Source organism: Prionailurus bengalensis, chromosome X, assembly GCF_016509475.1.
Source record: "Prionailurus bengalensis isolate Pbe53 chromosome X, Fcat_Pben_1.1_paternal_pri, whole genome shotgun sequence".
Classification (NCBI taxonomy): Eukaryota; Metazoa; Chordata; class Mammalia; order Carnivora; family Felidae; genus Prionailurus; species Prionailurus bengalensis.
The window spans coordinates 127,238,836-127,260,055 of NC_057361.1; the positions used below are offsets into that span (position 1 = coordinate 127,238,836).

The window sequence follows — 21,220 nt, forward strand, 5'->3', positions numbered from 1 at the left end:
AAAAAGCTGCGTGATCTTCAGTCAGCCCCGCCTATCTCTGGCCTCAGTTTCCCCACTTATGAAATGGAGCTGAGCTAACTGATCTCCCACAGCCCTGCCACCTAGTAAGATGGGCCCTGTGGGGGCAGAGGCAGGCAGGGGTTGAGGGGGATGGCCAAGCTGAGGACCCGCCTGAGAGGGTCCAGGCCCTCAGGGGCTGGGGGGGTAGGAGTCTTGGGGACAGACCTGGGAGGGCAGGGACAGGAAAGGCAGCACAGGAGGCCAGGGGACTACTTCCCGCCGCCACAGGCAGGAGGCCAGGAGAGGCACGTGGGGGAGGAGAGGGAGAGGAAGTCCCCTCCTGGGCAGGTCACTCCCAGAGGCCGGGCTGGGGCGGGGCAGGCGATGGAGAGCAGATCCGAGCTCTCGGGCCACCTTCCGTGCCTGCCACTGCCCAGCTGCCCGGAGCCCAGACAGCCCAGCCAGGTAAGGGGCTTCGAGGGGCCCCGGGGACATGCCGGCCTCTCCCTGGCCAGCCCCAGCCCTTGGATGGCCACCTCTCCTGGCCTCTGTTGGGCCGCAGGGGGAGGACACGGTGAGGGGGAGGGTCTGCGTGTGTCTGCTCCAGGTCTTGCGGGCTGACGAGGTGGGTCCTAGGGCTCGTGCGTCTATGTTACCCTGCCCGGTACTGAGAGGGGCACAGCGGGCCCTGAGGTTCATGTCTGGCTCAGGGGACCAGACCTCACCAACCTTGATCTGGCTAAGGGTGTACCCCCCCGAACCCCATCACGAGAACACACACACACGAACGCGCACACGCACACACGCAGCTGCACACAGGCTGGATCCCCACCCCCCCCCACCCCCCGCTGCCCCCCCCCACACACACAGACCTGTGTAGAAATGGGGCAGTGGGCCTGGCCCCTTGGATGAGAGGCTGAGTGCGACACCCTGTCTCCTCCAGGCGCTCAAGACACCTGCCCGAGCTCCACCACGCTTATGGCATACAGCAGCACGTCTGGTAAGGCTCCAGCCCCTGGGCCCCTACCCATCCCCCACCAATCCCTCCACAGGGATGAGCCAGGTAGGGTTAGGGTTAGGAGGAAGCAGAGAAGCCCCTCTTTCAGACATCTGCTTCACCTGCCTCTCCAGGCTGCCAATGTGGGGAGGGGAGGGGATGGCCCTGCGAGCTCCCGGGGAGGAGGGGGGAGGTTGGGAGACTGCGGCTGCCAGGAGCCGGGACACCGGAGGGAAGCAGGAGGCCCAGCTGGACGGCTGCTCAGGCCGCTGGCTCCGCCTCTCCCGTTGGAACTTCCTCCGGTCCAGGTCCCCCTGCAGAGCGCACGCCCTAACCTGGCCCTCTTCCTCCACCCCTGCCCAGCCGTGCCCCGGCCCCTCTCTCGACCTGTTCCACCTGGCAACGGCAGCAAGGAGGAGCTGTCGGACACCCGGGACCCACTGCTGGCCCAGGCGGAATTGGCCCTGCTCTCCACAGTCTTTGTGGCCGTGGCCCTGAGCAATGGCTTGGTGCTGAGCGCCCTAGTGCGCCGGGGCCGGCGGGGTCGCTGGGCGCCCATGCACGTCTTCATTGGCCACTTGTGCTTGGCCGACCTGGCCGTGGCTCTGTTCCAAGTACTGCCCCAGCTGGCATGGGATGCCACTGACCGCTTCCGTGGGCCCGATGCCCTGTGCCGGGCAGTCAAGTACCTGCAGATGGTGGGCATGTACGCCTCCTCCTACATGATCCTGGCCATGACGCTGGATCGCCACCGCGCCATCTGCCGCCCCATGCTGGCATACCGCCACGGAGGCGGAGCCCGCTGGAACCGGCCGGTGCTGGTGGCCTGGGCCTTCTCGCTCATTCTCAGCCTGCCCCAGCTCTTCATCTTCGCCCAGCGTGACGTGGGAGACGGTACTGGGGTCCTTGACTGCTGGGCCCGCTTTGCTGAGCCCTGGGGCCTCCGAGCCTATGTCACCTGGATCGCCTTAATGGTGTTTGTGGCACCTGCCCTGGGCATCGCTGCCTGCCAGGTGCTCATCTTCCGGGAGATTCACGCCAGCCTGGTGCCGGGGCCGGCAGAGAGGGCCGGGGGCTGCCGTGGGGGGCGCCGGACAGGCAGTCCCAGTGAGGGGGCCCGGGTGTCAGCAGCCATGGCCAAGACCGTGAGGATGACGCTGGTGATCGTGATTGTGTACGTGCTGTGCTGGGCGCCCTTCTTCCTCGTGCAGCTGTGGTCGGCGTGGGACCCCGAGGCGCCCCGGGAAGGTGGGTGTGGCTGGGGCTAGGGCTGGGGCTGGGGCTGCGGGGGGCCGTTCGCGCTCGACCGCACACGCACCTTTACCCCCACCGACGCACGTGCTCACGTGGACCGCCATTCCCTAGGGGCAGGAGGGGCTGCCGCGCCCCTGCACGGGCACTCTTGGCCCCAGCCCGGACCCTTCCACCCCCACAGGGCCCCCCTTCGTGCTGCTGATGTTGCTGGCCAGCCTCAACAGCTGTACCAACCCCTGGATCTATGCCGCCTTCAGCAGCAGCGTCTCCTCTGAGCTGCGCAGCCTGCTCTGCTGGGCCCGGAAACGGGCCCCCCCCAGCCAGGGGCCCCCCGAGGAGTCCTGCGCCACCGGCAGCTCCTTCCTGGCCAAGGACACTTCCTCCTGACAAGCCAGGCGGCGCCTTCCTTCTAGAGGCTCTGCGACGCTCAGCCACCTACCTGGAGCTGGCCCCGGGAGCCCCTGGGAAAAGGGGTCCCTCTGGGACTTGGCTGTGGCACTAAGAGCCAGAGGTCAGCTCCTTGGTGCTGGGTGTGGGGACAGGCTCCGGCGGCGGCAGCGCGGTGGCACAGGGCTCCCACCCCAGCCGGTGCCTTCCCGGAGACGGAGGTCCCAAGGAGCCCAGGAGGAAGGAAAGGGGGCAGGGCCTCGCTCGCCCCCCTGGCCCTCCCCTCTCGCTCTCCTGAATAAAAGTTCCAGCTCATTTTCCACCCAGTGAGCCTCCTTGCATCGGGGTGACAGTGGTCGTAGGGCAGCGTGGAAAGACCTTCTGAGACTGCCCCCCTCAACACACGTGCACAGCTCGGGAACCCCCCACATGGGTGCAGGCCCCCAAACCACACGGTCTGGGCAAGGGCAACTCGGTGCTGAGCACCCGGCATCTGACCCTGCCACCGCCTGTGCAGCCTCCCGAGACAGAAAAGGGGCTCGCACGGAGGAGTCAACGCACAGGTCTTTATAAACAGTGGCCAACGCCTGCCCACCTCCACCAGGCTGGCACCCTCAGCTCAGGCAGAGAGCAGCCTGGGCGCCCACCGCCCGACAGTCACCGATGAGCCCCTCAGCCTCGGCCTCCTTCCTCAGCTGCCTCCCAAAGGGGTCCGAGCCGGGGCTAGGGCAGGCAGGGGGGCGTTGGGGCGGCTGTACCTTCCTCTGTAGAGGGGACAAGAGCAGGAGCCCAGCACTTGCTGGACAGACCAGGGAGCAGCGCGTCAGTGCTTGAGGGGTGAGTCCAGGCCCTGGGGATGGGACAACGCAGGTGACGCCAGGGCCCCGGGGCCGCGGGAGAAGCCTTTGTTCTTGCCAAGGCGGCTGCAGGCTGGAGGCTTCGCGTTGCCGGGTCCGGGGCTGGGGGAGCCGGCGGTTGCCGGCCCGAGGCCCTGGCGGGCGGAGGTCTTTCCCAAGAGCTCCTTGAACACGGAGTCCATGGTCTGTGCCACGGCCTAGAGGAGAGAAGAGAAAGGGAGGGCAGCTGTTGGGAGCCGCCCCACCTGCCCTGCCCGGTTTCTCTTCTGTCACTTTCGGCGTGGCCGTCACAGCTGCCTCTGGGGACAACAATTCCTCAGCCCAGCCCCGAAGCGGGGACCCCTTCGGCCGAGGCCCAGATCTCCCCTCCTCCTCTCATACCCACCGTCTCCCTGGCCTCCCAGACGGTGCCCACCCGCACCCCACCCGGCCCTGCCCGCCACGTGCCTCCCCTGGGGTCTCCCGGCTGCCCTACCCCACCCTTACCCCTTGGCTCCGGCCCCTCGGGCATTTGCGTCTGTGTGGCCCAGCTCCCCGCCTTGCCCCCGGACTCCTAGGCCTGGCCACCCCACCGGGCCACAGCTGGCACGCAGCCAGTCCCCGCTCTCACCTTGTCTACCTCCACATATCGCTCCGGGGAGGTGGGGACCAAGCAGTGCCGCCTGTGCCCAGCGGGACCCCCGGGTGTGCCCAGAGGGGCCTCAGGTGGGGTGCATGGCTCTGGCCTGCAGGGGACGGACAGTGAGCCTGGCGGCACCTCCTCCCGTGCCAGGGCACGGCCAAGGCAGGGGGAACAGCGAGGCTGGCCCGGTGGGTCCCTCCTGCCCTCCTCTGGCGTCCCTCAGCCAGACAGCCCTCCCCCACCGGGCCCCTGTCCACGCGGCCACAGTCAGACCCCCGCCCCTTCTGACCGGGCGCGGCGCTCGGCTCCCCAACCGCAGTGCTCAGGCCGAGGTGAGCGAGGGGGGCCGCCACGGCGAGTCCTCCCGAGGAACCACCTTTTCCTTGCTCACCGGTGGGCAAATTCTGTGGCCGGGAGGACGCCTGGACTGCTCAGCAGCTCCCCCGTAGCCTGTGGTCCCTGGCCGGCGGCTTGCTTCTCTGCACTGGGGTCAGAGAGACAACCTGTTGGGAGCGCCCATTCCGGGGGCAGGCCCCGGGGGGCCGGCCGGCTGGGGAAGCAGGGACGCGGGGCAGGGGACGAGCCGAAAAGCTGGCTGAGCGAGAGGCGGCCCACTCACCCCGCGGGCAGCGTGATGTACTTGTGCGGGATGAGTCCCCGGGTGCCCGCGCGCTCGCCCCGCCACCAGTCGCCCGAGGCCCGCTCGAGCAGCCGCAGCACATCCCCGCGCTGGAAGCTCAGCTCCTGGGCCGTGCGGCCCGTGTAGGCAAAGCAGGCCACGGCCTCCACGGCCCCCTCCAGGTCTGGGGAGAAAAGGGGGTCCGAGCTGGGAGGCGGAGCGGGCGGGCGCCCAGGAGGCCGGGCCCTCCTCGTCTCGCAGCTCCCTCACTCACCGTCCTCCTGGGCCGGGGTCCCGGCTTCCAGCTCTGGCTCATTCTCCCCCGCCAGGCCCTCCAGGTGGGCGTCCCTGAGGTCAGAGGGAGGCATCTGAGTAGGTGACGGGGTTCCCCGGTGCTCGGCTCCCGAGCCGGGCCCGCCAAGAGCCTACCCCAGGCAGCTGGTAGAAGGCGGTGCCATGCACTTCTCATAGACGGGGCCAGGCAGCAGGCTCACGGGTGGGAAAACCCGAGACGGCTGCACGATAAGCGTCTGCACCAGCTGGTTCACCCGGCCCTGCAGGGCCACCGGGTCCTGCCCCGCGGGCACGGGCAGCAGTGTCGGCCCGAAGCACACGGCCAGGTTGTAGGGGTCCATCATGTTCTCGTCGCTGTACTGAGCCAGGCTGGGGAGCACACACGGGTCACGGGCAGGGAGCTCCCTGCCCGGTGTCCCCTGCACCCCCACGGGCAGCCCTCCTCGTCCCCTAAGGAGCACTCACTGGTTGAGGAAGGTGAAAAGGTAACGCAGGACCACCAGCACGGGTCTGGGCAGCCGGGCCAGCAGTTGGCTCACGAGCTCCACCCGCTCCGCCACGGCCTCCAGCTCTGTGGCCCAGGCCACCGCCCGAGGAGAGGAGCGCATGAGTGTGACCACAGCCACCAGAGAGCGGCCCCTGCCCCCCACCCCCCCAGCCGGCCTCAGGCCCCGGCCTCACCTGCAGAAGCGAGTAGGTCCGCGAACAGGTCCGGCGGGAAGAGCGGGGGGTCCAGGCTCCGAAAGTAGAGCTTCAGCACCCCAGCCACGGAGTCCAGGTCGTGGGCCGTACAGCCTTCCACCAGTGGGTCCTCCCCTGAGGGTGACCGAGGGAGCAGAAGGCCGATCACAGCGGCTCTAGCTAGCCCCCACGCCCACCCCATCCTGCCGGTCCCTACCTCTCTCGAAAGCGTCGCGGATCTCTGAGACCCGGAGCTGGGCACCTGACACCCGGAAGATGCCCTCGTGCTGCAGGCCTGAGGGAGGATGAGAGCGGACGGGCGCTGAGTCCCACCCCCCACCCCGCGAGGCTCCGGTGCCGGGTGCCGGGCGCCAGGCCGGCAGTAGGAGGGCCCGGGGGTGGCTTACCATTCAGGTTAATGAAGCGGACACAGCTCTCCACCACCAGGGGCACCGGCTGGCCTGAGCTCTGGGAACAGAGAGGGTGTTCACGTCACTGTCCCTCCTTGTCATCTGCTCACTTGTATTTGCTCTTAACGATCCATTATGGCTATCGGCAACGACGTGTGGCACGCGGTTTGTGAGAGTCGCTCCCACGTGTCTGATATCCCTGGGGCCGTTCTAGGCCTTACACTGTTTGCTGCTTAAAGTTGGCCGGTAAAAGCGCAACCGGATTCTCTACGTTGACCTGGAATCAGGTGACATTGCAAAACTCAAATTTGTTCGCTTAAATAGCCCCCTGCTTCTTCTCAATACGTACAAAGTGCGTCATCACGTCATAAAGAAGGCTAGCGCTATTTCTTCTTTTCAGGCCTTTCTCGCCTCCCTCATTTCGCTTTCTAGGGTCCCCAGTACCGTGCTAGCCAGAAGTGGGGCTTGTGGGCTCAACTCGTTGCGCGTCCCCGCCCGAGGCTTTCTGTAGGTGGCTGGTACTAGTGAAAGATGTTCCCTTCCATCAGTGGAGGCCGGACAAGGCCCATCCAGGAAGGGACAGTTGGCCGGTCATCGGCAACAGAGGACACGGGAGCCCCGGGCTGGACAGAAACCAACATGCGGGGGAGGGCCTGAGCGCGGCTGCACTGTGAGGCAGGGCCAGTACCTGGATAAACTTCTCCATGTCTCCCCCGAAGAGCTTCTGGTTATACTGGGAGCTGGGGCGGGGCTGGCGGCTCTTCTGGAGTTTTCTCTGTGTGTACTGGGTCCTGGGGGGGCAACGGAAGCTGGCTCGGAGGGGAGGGGGCATGGAGAACAGGATGTCCCGCCCCCTAGCCGAGGCAAACGGGGCCCTGGAGCCCGCGAGGTATCCCAGAACCCAAAGGGCAAAGCGGAGACTTGAAGCCGCGGGACAATGCGCAGCAGAGGTGAGCCTCAAGGAGGCGGGGTGCGGACACTGAAGCCTGGCCCCCGCGGCACAGCACCTCCTCCGAAGCAGTCCCACGTGAAGCACTCACCGAGACGCCTCCCACTCCTCCTTGTCACCTGGGGACGAGAAAACATTGCTGTACGTCTTGGGCCGGCAGGTCCTTAATGCACCGCACAGAGAAAGGGATGGCCCGAAGGTCAAGGGTGGTGGCCAGATAGGGGCCGGGACCCTTGCCCGGCTAGCCCCTGCATGCCGACCAACCCCTCCGGGCAGAGAGGAACGTGGGCTGGCTGGGGTTCCCAGGCAGGAGGGCTGAGGGCAGGTGCCACTCCTGGCCCTGGGGGTGGGGAGGAAGCAGCCAAGGGCCGGGACGGGGACCCACCTCGCTGAATGGCCTCCTGCAGTTTCTCATGCTTGGCCTGCAGCTTGGCGAGGATGCTTCGTCCACTCAGGTACTCCTGGAGCTTCTGGGAAGCCCCGAGAAGAGCCCAGAGCTGTAATCCCTGCTCTGGGCCCTTCCAGCGCCCTGCCCCTGCCCCTGCCCCTGCGCCCCCGGGGCCGCACCGTGATGTAGAAGGTCTCAGTCTCCTGCTGCTGGCCCCGCCTCCGGCCAGCCTGCCGAGAACCCGGATCCGAGCTGGTGGACTTGAGGGACTCGGTGGAGGGGCTGGCTTGGAAAGAGTCAAGCGCGTCCCCGTCTTCCGACGCCACCACCTCCAGTAAGGCCTGCAGCGTGGCCTTCAGAGTCTTGCTCACCTAAGGAGGGGACGGCACCAGGGGAGGAAGCAATGGGGCACAACGGAGGGACAGGAAGTCCAAGTCAGAAGGGAAGGGGAGGGCAGGCCACGGCCACCTGGCTCCACGTCTTCAGTCCCGAGTCCCCGCCGGAGCGCGCATACCTCCTCCGTCTCGATGGTCTGTCGGTCCAGGCGGCTCTGGATATTCTGGGCCCTGGGCAGGATCTCGTCCCGCAGTTCTATTTCCACCTGGATCTCGGCCACCTGTGTGGGGCAGCGTCCAGGGCACTGAGGGCTGAGCCTGGGGACAGAAAGCTCAGACGTGGAAGTGGGGCTGGGCAGTGGGCGCGAGGGAGGCATGCACATTTCCTCTGCCTCGGCGGCTGCTGTCCAGAACCACCGATCCGCGCGCCATGATACACCCGCTCCGGAAGACGCTAAGGGCCCCTCCCCAAGAGACAGGAGCACGCATGTGTGAAGACGCTGGGGGCAGCACTCCTCGTAACAGCCCCCAGACAGGAGCAGCCCGAGCATGTACCAGCAGATGAAAGGGTAAGCAAGTGTGTCACATCCGTACAGTGTAATGTCACTCAAGCCACAAAAACGATGTCCTGGCTGCCCCACGCTATGATGCAGGTGAGCCCGGAAGACATTCTGCTAAGTGAAAGAAGCCAGACAGAAAAGGCACATGTCGTATGCTTCCGTGTACATACAACTCCAGAAGAGGCAAATCCACAGAGACAGAAAGCAGATGAGCAAGGGGCGCCTGGGTGGCTCAGTCGGTTGAGCGTCTGACTCTTGATTTCAGCTCAGGTCACGATCTCACAGTTTGTGAGTTCGAGCCCCGTGTCGGGCTCTGCGCTGGCAGTACAGACCTGCTTGGGATTCTCTCTCCCCCTCTCTTTCTGCCCCTACCCTACTCTCTTGCATACTCTCTCTCCCAAAAATAAATAAACATTAAAAAAAAAAAAACCACATCATAAAGAGAATGGAAAGTTACACAGTGAGATGAGTGGGTGCCAGGGACTTGGGAGTGACTGCTTAATGGGTCCAAGGTTTCTTTTTAGGGGTGAACGTGTTTTGGAAGGAGATAGTGGTGATGGTTGCGTAACTCTGCATATATTCTAGAACCCACTGAATTGCACACTTTAAATGGGTAGATGACATGGTATGTGGCTCATACCTCAATAAAGCAGTTCATTATTTCTTTAAGTTTATTTATTTTGAGACAGGGCAGTGGGGAGCAGAGAGAGAGGGAGACAGAGAGAATGTCAGGCAATCCTCTGCACTGTCAGTACTGAGCCCGATGAGGGGCTCAAAGTCATGAGCCATGAGATCGTGACCTGAGCCGAAGTCGGACGCTCAACCGACTGAGCCACCCAGGCGCCCCCTGGAAGAGATTTGCACACTTGTGTTCACCGCAGGAGGACTCACAGCAACCAAAAGGAGGAACCAACCCAAGTGTCTATCAACGGATGAATTGATAAGCAAAATGTGATCTGTCCACAGAGTATAACATTATTCAGCCTTAAAAAGAAAGGAGGGGCTCAGTCCTGGGTGGCTCAGTCCGTTAAGCGTCCGACTTTGGCTCAGGTCATGATCTCACCATTCGTGAGTTCGAGCCCCGCGTCAGGCTCGGTGCTGACAGCTCAGAGCCTGAAGCCTGCTTCAGATTCTGTGTCTCCCTCTCTCTGTTCCTCCCCTGCTCGCACTCTGTCTCTCTCTCTCTCTCAAAAATAAATAAAGATTTAAAAAAAAATTAAAAAAAAAAAAAAAAGAAAGGAGATCCTAGGTGGCTCAGTCGGTTAAGCACCAGGCTCTTGATTTTGGCTTAGGTCACGATCGCACAGTTCATGGGATCGAGCCCCAAATCGTACTCTGCAGAGACAACACAGAGCCTCCTTGGGATTCTCGGCCTCTCTCTCTGCCCCTCCCCAGCTCGAGCTCTTTCTCTCTCTCTCAAAATAAACATGAAAGAAAGAAAGAAAGAAAGAAAGAAAGAAAGAAAGAAAGAAAGGTGGGGCACCTGAGTGGTTCAGTCAGTTGGGCGTCCTACTTGGGCTCAGGTCATGATCTCATGGTTCATGAGTTCAGGCCCCATATTGGACTCACTGCTGACAATGCAGAGTTCGCTTCAGATCCTCTGTTCCCCTCTCTCTGCTCCTCCCCCGCTTGTGCTCTCTCTCAAAAAAAAAAGGAAGGAGTTGCTGTCACAGGATACAACATGGATGAACCTTGAGGACACTAAGCTGAATGAAACCAGCAAGTCACAATAGACAAATACAGTATGATTTCACTTGTGTGAGTGATCTAGAGTAGTCTAGATCTAGACCTAAATTCACAGAGACAGGAAGTAGGATGGTGGGCGCGGAGGGGGGGTTGGGGAAGGGGGAGTTAGTGTCTAATCAGGACAGAGTGTGGTTTGGGAAGATGGAAAAGTTCTGGAGACATGAGTTCCAGCCCCACATTGGGTGTAGAAATTATTTAAAAATACACACACACACACATACACACACACATTTAAAGTGGTAAATTTCATGTATATTTTAGCATAAAAATAAAATTTAAAAAGTCTATTCAGGCCCTAGGGAACACTGACATTAGAAGACCCTCGCTTGGGGCGCCTGGGTGGCGCAGTCGGTTAAGCGTCCGACTTCAGCCAGGTCACGATCTCGCGGTCCGTGAGTTCGAGCCCCGCGTCAGGCTCTGGGCTGATGGCTCGGAGCCTGGAGGCTGTTTCCGATTCTGTGTCTCCCTCTCTCTCTGCCCTTCCCCGGTTCATGCTCTGTCTCTCTCTGTCCCAAAAATTAAAAAAAAAAAAAAAAAAAAAAAAAAACGTTGGAAAAAAGAAGACCCTCGCTCAAACCCATACAATTAGCAGCAAACTAGAGATCTGCCCTCTAGAAAGGATAAATCAGAGGGATTCTGGACTTAGGGACAGTAGTCACAGCCAAAGAAGGGGACAAAACTTCCTAGTGATGAGAAAGAATAAAGCAGCCACTGCCATCTGGAGCTGCCCAGATGGGACTGGGTGTTATCCTACTGAACATAAGGAATGTCACAGAGCATCAACATCACACAAGGTCACTCTGTGACCACGATAGGGGAAGACCAAAGCAAGACCACCCCATAATGACATGTGAGGGCAGACCAAAACAAGAACTCTGTCCCAGCCACAAAAATGGCCAAACCTCCCTCTGTTTGGGCTACTATGAGTAACGGCTGCCTTCGTGTCCCTTCATCCCCCACCCCACCCCCACCTCTTGCCTCCCAGATAAGATTTATGAACACATCCAATCAGAGTTACCCCTGCTTCCTCACAGTATCTAGGCCAGAGCCGAGTCCTTCCCCCAAATCCCTTAAACTCAGCCCCAGTCCTACTGACCCTTTCTAGCACCCTCTTACCAGGACACTCGCCAACTCCCCACCATGGGGGTCTCCCTCAAAGTAATGGTCTGAGTCCCTGAGGGGAAGCCCTCTGTTGACAAGCTCTGTTTGTGCACATCACATATCTTTAAAAAAAATTTTTTTGTTATTATTTATTTTTGAGAGAGCGCAGGTCGGGGAGGGGCAGAGAAAGAGGCAGACAGAATCCCAAGCAGGCCCCAAGCTGTCGGCACAGAGCGCACCTCAGGGCTTGAACTCACGAACCGTGAGATCATGACTCGAGCTGAAACCAAGAGTGGACGCTTAACCCACTGAGCATGTCAACTACCTAATCCACCTCTCAGCGCTTCCTCTTAAATATGAACTGATGGCCAAGAATTGCCAGCCATTTGAGGGAAGCTCTAAAATGAAAGAGAAAGATGAAAGCAAGCTTTTTTAAAAACTGCAAGAACAAAGAAAATGCAGGGAGCAGAGAAAAATGTCAAGAAAACAAAAATGAATATTTCAGAATGATTGGACATGATATTATATCCGTGAAACAAGAACAAAGGGTTATTTTAAATTGGAATTTGGACAACAAAACAGAACTCTTAGAAACAAAAACTGTGAAAGTAAATTGTTTTAAAAAGTCAACGAGGGGTTGAAGAAATCACTAAGGAAGCAGAATTAAAAGGAATAGAGGTTGGGGAATAGGAAAGAGAAAAGATAAGAAAATTAGAGAACCAACCCATGGAGTCCAGCAACCAGTTACAAGAATTCCTGAAAGTGAGAGAAAAGTTAAGAAGTTAAGTTAAAAAGTTAAGTTAAAAGTTAAGAAGTTAAGTTAAAAAGTTAAGAAGAGGAAGTGATCGAAGGGATAATATGAGCCCCAAACCTAAGGACACACGATTTTACAGTGACAGCACCCAGCAGTTGTCCAGCATGGAGAAGGAAACAGGATCCCCGAAGAACATCACTGTACAATTTTACAAGGGGGGAAGAGACTCCTAAAAGCTTCAGGGAGAAAACTTGCAGGTCACACACAAGTATCAGAAATCAGAATGGCATTGGGTTTCTCACCTAAGCACTGAAATCCTAGAGCGATGCCCTTACCAGTCTAAGGGAAAAATTATTTTCAACTCTGAATTCTATATCCAGCTAAACTACCAATCGATTTCAAGGATAGAATCCAGGCATTTTCAGACAAGCAGAGTCACAGATTGCCCGCGGGGGCGGGGGGTGGGAGGCGGAGGAGGGCAGAGGGTGAGGAGAGGGTGGCGGGGCTGAGCACTAGCCGGCGCTGGGAGGAAGTCAGTAGAAAAGCAACTAGCAGGCTGCTGTGAAGTTGAACACAGGGAGGGCAGCCCCAGAAGCAACAGCCAGAACACTGGGAGGTGGCTGTTTCTGGGGAGTGGAATCGGGAACAGAAAGGGTGAGTCAGAGAACTGCTATGTGGCATCGTAAGCCTTGAGTAACATTTGACTTTTTCAATTGTGACTCGGGTCAAAATACAGAGTAAAAAGCTAACAGCTCCGTGTAACCCCAGGCCATTCAGTGCCCTCCAGGATAAACTGGTAGAGGAAAAAATAGCTCAGAGACCAATGAAAAGACGCTAGCTATATTCTACCGCTGCTTTGGTTCATTTCCCCTCAACCTTGAATTACAAAATGTCAAAGCATGCAGAACATTTGGAAGAGGAGTATATGGACAGCCATATACCCACCTAGTACCTGCGTCAACCTGGTGATCTTTTTGCTGTGTTTGTCCTGGTGGGGACATGTGCGTTCATTGGCTGAACTGCAGAAGTGAGCGGCACAAGTTTGCTCGCTTCAAACGCAAGTGGCCAAACTTACAGGGAGCCTCGTTTGCCTCGAGGACATTGAATGAGGGCTGAGCAATCAGCTGCGTGCAGGAGTTGAGACTCCCGAGCCAAGTGGAACTCATTTGACTGGACCACTGTGACAACAGAGACCAGAGAGCACAGAGCCCTTTGCCTCGCTGCTTGGCACATGAGGGGCAGGCGCCGTGACCCTCACCTCATCTCCCTCGTGGGGCTGGTAGTCGAAGCGCAGCGGGGGACAGAAGGCGACTGCGTGCACCTCCAGAACCTTGGCCTTGTCCCCTGGAGGATCTAGGGCCTCCACCGCCTCTTCCAGGCTGCCGAGACCCTGCATCTGGGAGGCCTGGGTGCGGGTCTCGGCAGCCGTATAGCTCCGGAGCACCTGGCCCAGGGCTAAGTGGAATCCTGTGTCACAGCACTGGGGAGGAAGCAAGAACGCGGCTCAGGGTGGGCCCCGGGGCACAGGGCACCGGGCGCAGCCTGCCCGCCTGGCACTCACATCCATGAGATCCAAGACGTCGTGCAAGTAGTAGTTGCTGACGGCAGCATTGACGCTGGCCAGGCTGAGCAGGTACTCGTTGCGAGCCTTTGTGCACTTGACTTTATGCTCCAAGAACTTGGCCTGACGCTGCTCAAGACCGCACAAGTACACCAGGGTCACCTACTCGGCCAGCCGGCCCCCATCTCAGGCCTTCCCTGGGATCTCCACCTCCACACCCCGTCTGCGTGCAGACCTCTGCCCCTGATGTCCCACAGGGCCCTCAAACGAATGGCCCAGAAGTCGCAATGTCCTCCCCTGCCCCACCCTGTGACGCATGAACTCGGGCCGGCAACCCCAGGTGCGCCTCAGCTTCTCCTGGCTCGGGGCCTCCCCATCCTTTCAGGGGCCACCTCAAACGCTCTCTCCCCGCACGTTGGCCAATCACCCATGCCACGCGTCCTCTTGCCCCTCTGCAACCTGCTGGCACCGTGCGAGGCCGGGTGGCTGGGTGGACGGATGGCCTCGGGAGCACCAAAGCTCTCTTGACTCCAGCTGGGTAGGGGAGAGCTGGAAGCACGGGGCAGACTGTTCTCCTGCCCCTGCGTCTACCACCCCAGCTTGAGGAGCCGTCCAAAGCCAGGAGAGCTGACCGGAGCTCCGTGGCTGTCCTCTCCCCAGCCCGACGTTCCCCATCCACGCACCACCTCCCGGCAGGCCCCAGTGAGGGCCAGGGACTCGCAGGGACAAAGGCCAGAACCGGAGCCTTCGAAGACGGGCGCCTTCCAGGCCCACCTTTTCCACCAGCCGCCCTCCCTTCTTGAGGGAGCTCTTGCGGACAGGGCCCGCCTCATTGGTGGCCGCGGCGGCGGTGGCGGCGGTGCGGCCCGCCCGCTTCTCCTCTTGCCGCTCAGCCTCCCGGAGCTTGGCCTCAGCATTGACGCTCTCCATGTGGTACACGTGGTACGTCTTCTTGGCCTGCGGGGAGGAGCGAGGCCAAGCCGCCCTGCTGAAGGCCACGGCCACAGCCCGGCCGCCCCGTCCTCCCCACCCCCCCCCCCCGCCCCCCGCCCCGGGGCCATCTGGGATTCAGACCCGGGAGGTAGCCAATCCCACGAGAGCGCTCAGCCTAACCACCCTGTGCCCAGAGCAGAGAGAGAGGGCTGTGCTCGCAGTCCCCAAACCCCAGGTCTGTCCCGGGCTCTCGATCCTCTGATCCTTGAGCCCGGCTTGGGGAGATGTGATATGATGGCTTCCCTGCGCCGGGGGCGGGCCCTGCCCTGTCCTCACCGTCTGAAGCTCCGACACCACCTCCAGGAGCTCCTCCTGCAGCTGCTGCTCCAGATCCTTGGTCTGAGGACGAGAGTGTGACCACAGCACTGCCCCCGCACTGCAGCTGCAGACCCGGGGCGGGAGGGGGGGGGGAGGGGGGACGGCGGGGGGGCGGGGGGGTGCTGGTGCTGACAGCAGCACTCAAGGCTCCACCCGGCTCCCTGGGCCTGGCGCCCACCCGGCCCCGCCCCGCCTAGACCCTGAGGCCGTCCACACCTCCCTTGCCGCGTGCCGCCCAGGGCGAAGGCCTTACCTTCTTGACTATGCGCCCCACATCCTCCGCGATGTGACTCAGGCGCTGGGCCAGGGGCCCGGCCAGCACCTCGCTGAGGGTGGCGCTCTCCCGGCTCTGCTGCCGCGTATGCTGCAGCAACACGGCCCAGCAGTGCAGGGGCGACAGCAGGGACGGCTCCTTCCTGGGGCAGAGGGGCACTCAGACCGGGAGCGGGGGAGGCAGGCTTCGGGCTCTACTGTGGCCACCCCACCCCGCGAGTACCCACCGGAAGCTTTGGTGCTCCCGGCCGCCGCCCCCCAGGCGGCCGCCTCGGCTGGAGAAGCGCTCGGCCAGTTTGTCCAGGCCCCGGGAGTACTCCAGCTCCACCTCGGCGCGCCGCCGCATGAACTCGGCCAGCTCCTGCAGCAGGTCCCGCCGCAGCTCGCCCTGCAGCTCCAGGCAGCGCAGCTGCTCGCTCAGCTGCCAGCGCATCTCTGCGAGGGACCGTGGCTCAGGCCCGGCCACGGCCTGAGCGCCTCCCCCCCACCCCCCGCGCCGTGGTTGCCCCCCAGACGGAGGAGGGGAAGGACACTGGCCCCCCCGGGGTGGGGGGGGCACGCTGGGCTCAGGGCAGTCCGGGGTGGGGAGGGGGAAGGGGCCTCTGGGCTAAGGCTAAAGGGAACCGGCCAGGCCCAAGCAGTTGAAGAACAGGAAGGCTGTTGCGGGCAGACGGGCAGCGGGGCCGATCAGGGGTGGTGGGAACCTGTCACAACGGTGGGAACCCAGAGCTGCCCCAGTGCCATCTGGCCCTGGCCCTAGCCAGGTGCCTTTCAACTGGGCTTCTCGTCACTCCGTGGTTCCTGGAAAGCCCCTGAGCTGTGTGTCCTGCCACTTCCTGCCCTTCGGGAGCCCAGGACCCCAGGCAGGGTGGCGGCCACGCAGGGGCAAGGCTGCCGTGGCGCTCTGCCGAACCTGCGGCGAACTTGTGGCCACCAGTGGCCTCAGTGGCCGGGAAGCGTGCCCTTGGCCCCCCACGGGGAAAGGGCAGCCCCCTCGGCGGGGCCAATGGCCAGAGCAAGCTGGCTGGGGCTGACTAGGGAAAGGGACTGAGGGAGTTGGCCTGCTTTCGGTCTCCAGTTTCCACCCCCGGCACCCACCCACAGGGCACCCCACCCCCACCTCCTGGCAGAGGCGCCACGCCCAGGGCCCCCACACCGCTGGCTTTTGACACCTTATCGCGGGCTTGATTTGGCAACACTGCTCTGCCCACGAAAGCAAAGAACCGCCTGAATGACACACTTAACCTGCTACAAACACCTTCTGCCACCCACCGGGCGCCCAGGTGGGCATGGGGGCTCCCGGGTCACAAGTCCCGGCCCGGGCTTCGGGCAAAAGGGTCGCCCACTTATTTATCTCCATCCGTGTGCCCAGGGAGGGACATTAATCGATTTCTCCATTCCACAGAATGTTGATTACATACCCAGTCTGTGCCAGGCATGTTCCAGACGTGGAGACAGTGTGACAGAGGGCTGACCAAGTGCTTGCCCTCACAAAGCCAGGATGGGAAAGGGGGTGCAGATCACAAGGGGCCACACACATACTAGAACGTCCAGGAGCACGGGGTGCTGAGGAGGCAAACCCAGCAAGGTGAGAGCAGAGCTGGAGGTGAAGGCGGGAAGGGGTCCTTCTAGAGGGGGGCCAGGAGCTGAAGGAGGTCACACAGGGGGCGTGGGCCGTTGGAACCAGTGTGGCTGGAGCAAGCCGTGGGCACACGCAGATGGCACAGGGCCCGTGGTCAGGGAAGGACTTCCAGCCAGTCACCGAGAGAGAGAGGAGACACAGCAGCCGAGCACCACGGTCCGGCTCCCCCCTGGGCTGCCATGGGGAGGCCAGGCAGAGGTCAGGTGACCTCTCCGGTGGCAGAGAGAAAGTGCCCAGCTCCGGTGGCAGCTCCAGAGCCGCGCTAGGCAGAAGACAGCGAGGCCTCAGACCAGGGAGCAGGTGAGGGAGGAGGTGAGAAGCAGCAGGGGCCCAGGTCCACTGAAGAAACTGCCCTGCAAACAGCTCAGCGCCTGTCCTTGCATTTGTGTCCTGCCAGTGACTTCCCAGGGGCCGTGGGCGTGGCGCCGCCTCCGTGGGTACCGCTTGCCGGCATCCCCATCTCCTTGTCTGCTCTCCCTTTAGAGAAGGTGTCTTTCTTTCTTTTTTTTTTTTTAATTTTTATTTATTTGAGAGAGAGAGAGAACGAGCAGGGAAGGAGCAGAGAGAGAGGGAGACCCAGAGTCCGAAGCAGGCTCCAGGCTCCGAGCTGTCGGCACAGAGCCCGACGCGGGGCGCGAACCCACGAACCAAGAGATCATGACCTGAGCCGAAGTCAGATGGCGGGGGGTGCTTCCTGACAGGAAAGCCGCTGCAGAGCAGGGCAGGGCTGAGTGACCCAGTCCGCTCACACCCTCTGAGGCCGGGCTCCAGGCGCCAGGGGGAGCGGGCCCTATGCCACCTGCAATCCGGGGATTCGTCACCGAATCAGGGCAACATTTTTGAGATCAAAGTGAATCTCATTTCATTCCAAGAAAGATCTGACATGTCCCCACTCACCTCACCTTCCTCTGGTGTCTGCCCCGCCCTCCCAGAGCACCGGGTCCCTGGAGACCAATTACAACCGAACAGTGCTGAACAAAACAGCACGCCAGCCGGTTTCATTTTTTCTTCAGGGCAGCCGTGCCTCGGTTAGATACGCTGGCTGTGTGAGTAGACTGAGCATCACCTGAACGCGGCGAACTGGTGCCCAGTGCCCCGCCTCGGCCCGGCACTCTCCAGCTCTCAGATCTCAGCTCAAATGCACTCATCATCAACCCTTTCCCGACCTCCTCCCAATCTAGCTCTGGCCCTCCTCCCACCCCCTTCCTCCACCTCTGCGCTCTCCCCTTTTAGAGTGGCCAGCATCATTCTGGAACCTAATTGTGTTAGAGGACGTTTGCTGTCTGAGGGCAGGGACTGGTTCCCTTTTGCTCAGCGCTGTATTCCCCGGGCCTGGGACAGAAAAGCTGCGTGCAAAACAGCTGTGGAAAGGAAGGATGGAATCCACATAGGCCTGAATTGCAGAGCTGAGCCTCAGGCCCCACCAGCACTTCCTGTGAGCAAGGCATACGGTCTCACTTCTGCTGACCGAAACCACGACTGTGCTGACCTTTCACAATTTAGGGTGTCAAGACAGTGATCCTGGTTTTTTTTTTTCAGCATGGTAAAAAGTTTTTTTGGGGGGGGAGGATGGGTTTACAAGCTAAAGTCACTGGAGGCCTTGCTCAAATTCCCAATTTTTCAGTGTGAATTAACTGACCCATATTTGCTGACTGAAGAGTTTCCAAAGCCCTTCAGCCTCCTGACGTTTTGGGGAAACGGGTTGGGGGGTCATTCTCTCCACCTGCAGAGCTGGCACGCCCTGCAAAGTCACCTCAAGTTGGCTCCGGGCAGCAGGAGCTACCAGAGGGGAGGACCCAGGCACACTTTGGCAGAAACTGCTCGCATTGGTTAATTATGGTGGAACCTGCATCTCTGGGTTGGAAGGAATTTCAAAGGTCATCTCCGTGTCCCTCGGAGGAACCGTGACCGTGTGCAAGGCACTTCTCCCTGAGGTTCGGTTTCCTTCGTCGGGAAAACAGAGCGATTGAGAGTCATATATGGAGGGTCACACATCTGAAGACACGGGGAAATTTTAGGGCCCCAACTGTTGGCACTTGGATGCTACCTGCTTTCCTTCGCAAGAGTCACGGTGCCCTGAGTAAGACCGACAGCAAATTTGCAAAGCTGATTTGCATGAGATTTGCACAAAGTGTTTCTCAGAACCCAAGGAGGTCTACCCCCAGAAGGCTTCGAAGCTGGCCCCGCTGTATCTCTAAGTGCCGGTTTCATCCTCAGACAGCGGCCCTCAACTCTGAGCCACCTCGGTGCCCACCAGAGGGCCAAAAACTGGTTTCAAGGCAAAGCCATCGCTACTCCAGCCACCTAGGCACGCAGACTCCTTACCTCGGCCTCCCCAGCAAAAGTGAGGTGTTCGATTTCACTGTGGCTAGAATGCCACTTTCAAGGGGGCCCCCTTCCCTCCTCGGGCTCCTTGGGTGAGGTGCAGGGGGACCCAAGGAGGGCAGAGCGACCAAAGGAAGGGAGGGAAGAAGGTAGGGGGAACAGCCCGCGGTTGAGGCCAAGGGGAGGCAGAGAGGCGGGCAAGAGGCTCGGGCTCCCTCCCTCAACCCCCTCCGGAGGTCGCGGGGGGCTGGGGGGGGGGCGGGGAGCGGAGCAGCGGGCCCTGGGCCAGCGGCGGGACTTTTCCGGGTCTCCGCAAGGGAACCGGGCCGGCAGCGCCCGGCGCCCTCTCACCTTTGACTTGCGCCTCATACTCGGCCTGCGGCCCCCGCTCCCGGCGCAGCTTCCCATGCGCGGCCATGGCTTCCGGGCGGCCGCGCCGTCGAGCCCCGCTGCTCCCACGCGGCCGCGAGAGGGCCGGGCGCCGGGACCTGGGGCTCTGCAGCCAGCACCCTGCTCTGGCTCCGCCCCGCCCCGCCCCTCCCCCCCCCCACGGCTCCCGGGGCGGGGCGGCCCCCCTCCCCTGCCTGGCGCCACCCGCGAGGGGTTCCTGCCTGGCAGGGTCCCGCTACAGCTGGACCTTGCTGCCCCCTCGTGCTGAGCGCTGGGCACACACCTGGGCTGCCCGTGCCCAATGCTCAGCTGCCAGGCAGCCAGGGCCAGTGTGAGGGCCTCAACGTTCCAGGAAGCTGGCAGCCCCCAGAAACTGTCTGCTCACCGCGGCCCAACCACACCCTTCACAGCACGGCCCCTGGGCCTTCAATGCCAGTGGGCAGCGCTACTGTAGCTGCTCCGGGCCCTGGACGCCCCTGGGTCACCTGCTTCCCCCAGACTCCCAGGACATCAGATGGGACCTACCCATCTCCACTGCCAGCCATGGAGATAAGTGCATGCCCGGAGAGGCTGGTGGGAAGTTCCCAGGGTGGGTGGGGAAGGAAAGTCAGCGCCAGAGAACAGAACCTCGGCCATTGTTCCCTCGGGCCCCCGCCCCCCTTGTTTTGAGGAGAGCAGGGTTTGGCTAAGGTTCCCCTTCTGCTCAACCCCGTAGGGAGGAACAAGCCTCATTTCCCCATAGGTAGTTACCACTTCCTACCACTTCCTGCTGCCGGAAGACACTCTTGTGCGTCCCCCACCCCAGCTTGCACCTGCCCTGTTTTAGGCTTGGGGCTGGCGGGGTTCAGCTGTCCTCTTCCCCCCTCAGAGCAAGGCCTTAGCAAGCCTGAGGGCAAATCTTGGGGCCTCCCTTCTCTGGGAGTGCTGGAGTTTCCCTCTACCCCTCTCTACCAACTGGAAGCCCAAGGGCAACAGAGTTTCTCCAGTAAATTGGGAAGGCAGGGTGCAGGTGGCAGTTGACAAACCGGAGTAGACAACGGTCTCCAGTTGGGAGGGAGGGAAATCCCCGGGGTAAAGATGGTGGGAGAGGGGCGAGGCAGTGAGGCTCCAGACTTGTGCCCAGGGAGGCAGGCCTGTAGGCACCAGGGCAAGGAGTCCAGGCACGCATGTGTGTGCACGGATGTCAAAGTCAGGCTGTGTGCAAATGTGGGCACATATGACCTCGACCTACAGCTCTGGGAGGAAGGGAAGGCTGTGCAGGTACTTCCCGCCTTTAAACTATGAGCAGTTCTTTTGCCCAGAAGGGGAAAACATACCTCCTCAGCTCCCTGCCCACCCACCCCAACTCCCGCCCAGTACCCAGGCCCTTCTCTAAGACACCACGTGTCCATGGGGCCTGGGGTCAGAAGCCCCGGGAGCCGGCCAGACACCAGCAGGCCAGGACCTGGGCTCCCAGCAGCCGGTCTCAGCAGTACCACTGTTTGAGTCCTCCTACAAGGCAGGTGAGCCCCGTCCAGAGGCATGCACGGGCACTCCCGCCCCCAAACCTGCTCCTGTGTCAGGGACCCATGCCCTCATCAGCTAACCCCAACACACCTCGCCCCCTACGCTCCATCTGAGCCCTGACTGGTCCCTCAAGGTCCCTCACCCACGCAGCAGAGCCATGCATGGAGCTCAAGCCCACAGGAAACTGCTGTGAACTGGCTTCAGCCCCTACTTTCAAATAGATGGACCAGAAGGAGATGAGATCAATGGGGAGACTGT

The 21,220-nt window shown here is 61.2% G+C and overlaps 2 protein-coding genes across 2 annotated transcripts; one reads left to right on the forward strand and one right to left on the reverse strand.

Annotated features, from left to right (window-relative positions):
* The first annotated feature begins 362 nt into the window (after positions 1 to 362).
* On the forward strand, positions 363 to 2,960 carry AVPR2 (arginine vasopressin receptor 2). Its single transcript, XM_043571414.1, has 4 exons — positions 363 to 465; positions 944 to 1,000; positions 1,361 to 2,245; positions 2,433 to 2,960. Exons 2-4 carry the CDS (start codon positions 979 to 981, stop codon positions 2,636 to 2,638), a joined length of 1,113 nt encoding a protein of 370 aa, XP_043427349.1. The 5' UTR covers positions 363 to 465; positions 944 to 978; the 3' UTR covers positions 2,639 to 2,960.
* A 230-nt stretch (positions 2,961 to 3,190) lies between these two features.
* On the reverse strand, positions 3,191 to 19,565 carry ARHGAP4 (Rho GTPase activating protein 4). The gene is made up of 22 exons (XM_043571413.1): positions 19,418 to 19,565; positions 15,327 to 15,534; positions 15,080 to 15,242; positions 14,785 to 14,847; positions 14,290 to 14,472; positions 13,516 to 13,644; positions 13,213 to 13,434; positions 7,973 to 8,074; positions 7,638 to 7,829; positions 7,456 to 7,540; positions 7,162 to 7,189; positions 6,810 to 6,912; positions 6,119 to 6,179; positions 5,929 to 6,006; positions 5,712 to 5,846; positions 5,496 to 5,601; positions 5,166 to 5,399; positions 5,011 to 5,084; positions 4,737 to 4,920; positions 4,509 to 4,601; positions 4,106 to 4,220; positions 3,191 to 3,692 (listed from the first exon to the last, which is right to left on the reverse strand). Exons 1-22 carry the CDS (start codon positions 19,482 to 19,484, stop codon positions 3,462 to 3,464), a joined length of 2,856 nt encoding a protein of 951 aa, XP_043427348.1. The 5' UTR covers positions 19,485 to 19,565; the 3' UTR covers positions 3,191 to 3,461.
* Between the last annotated feature and the right edge of the window lie 1,655 nt (positions 19,566 to 21,220).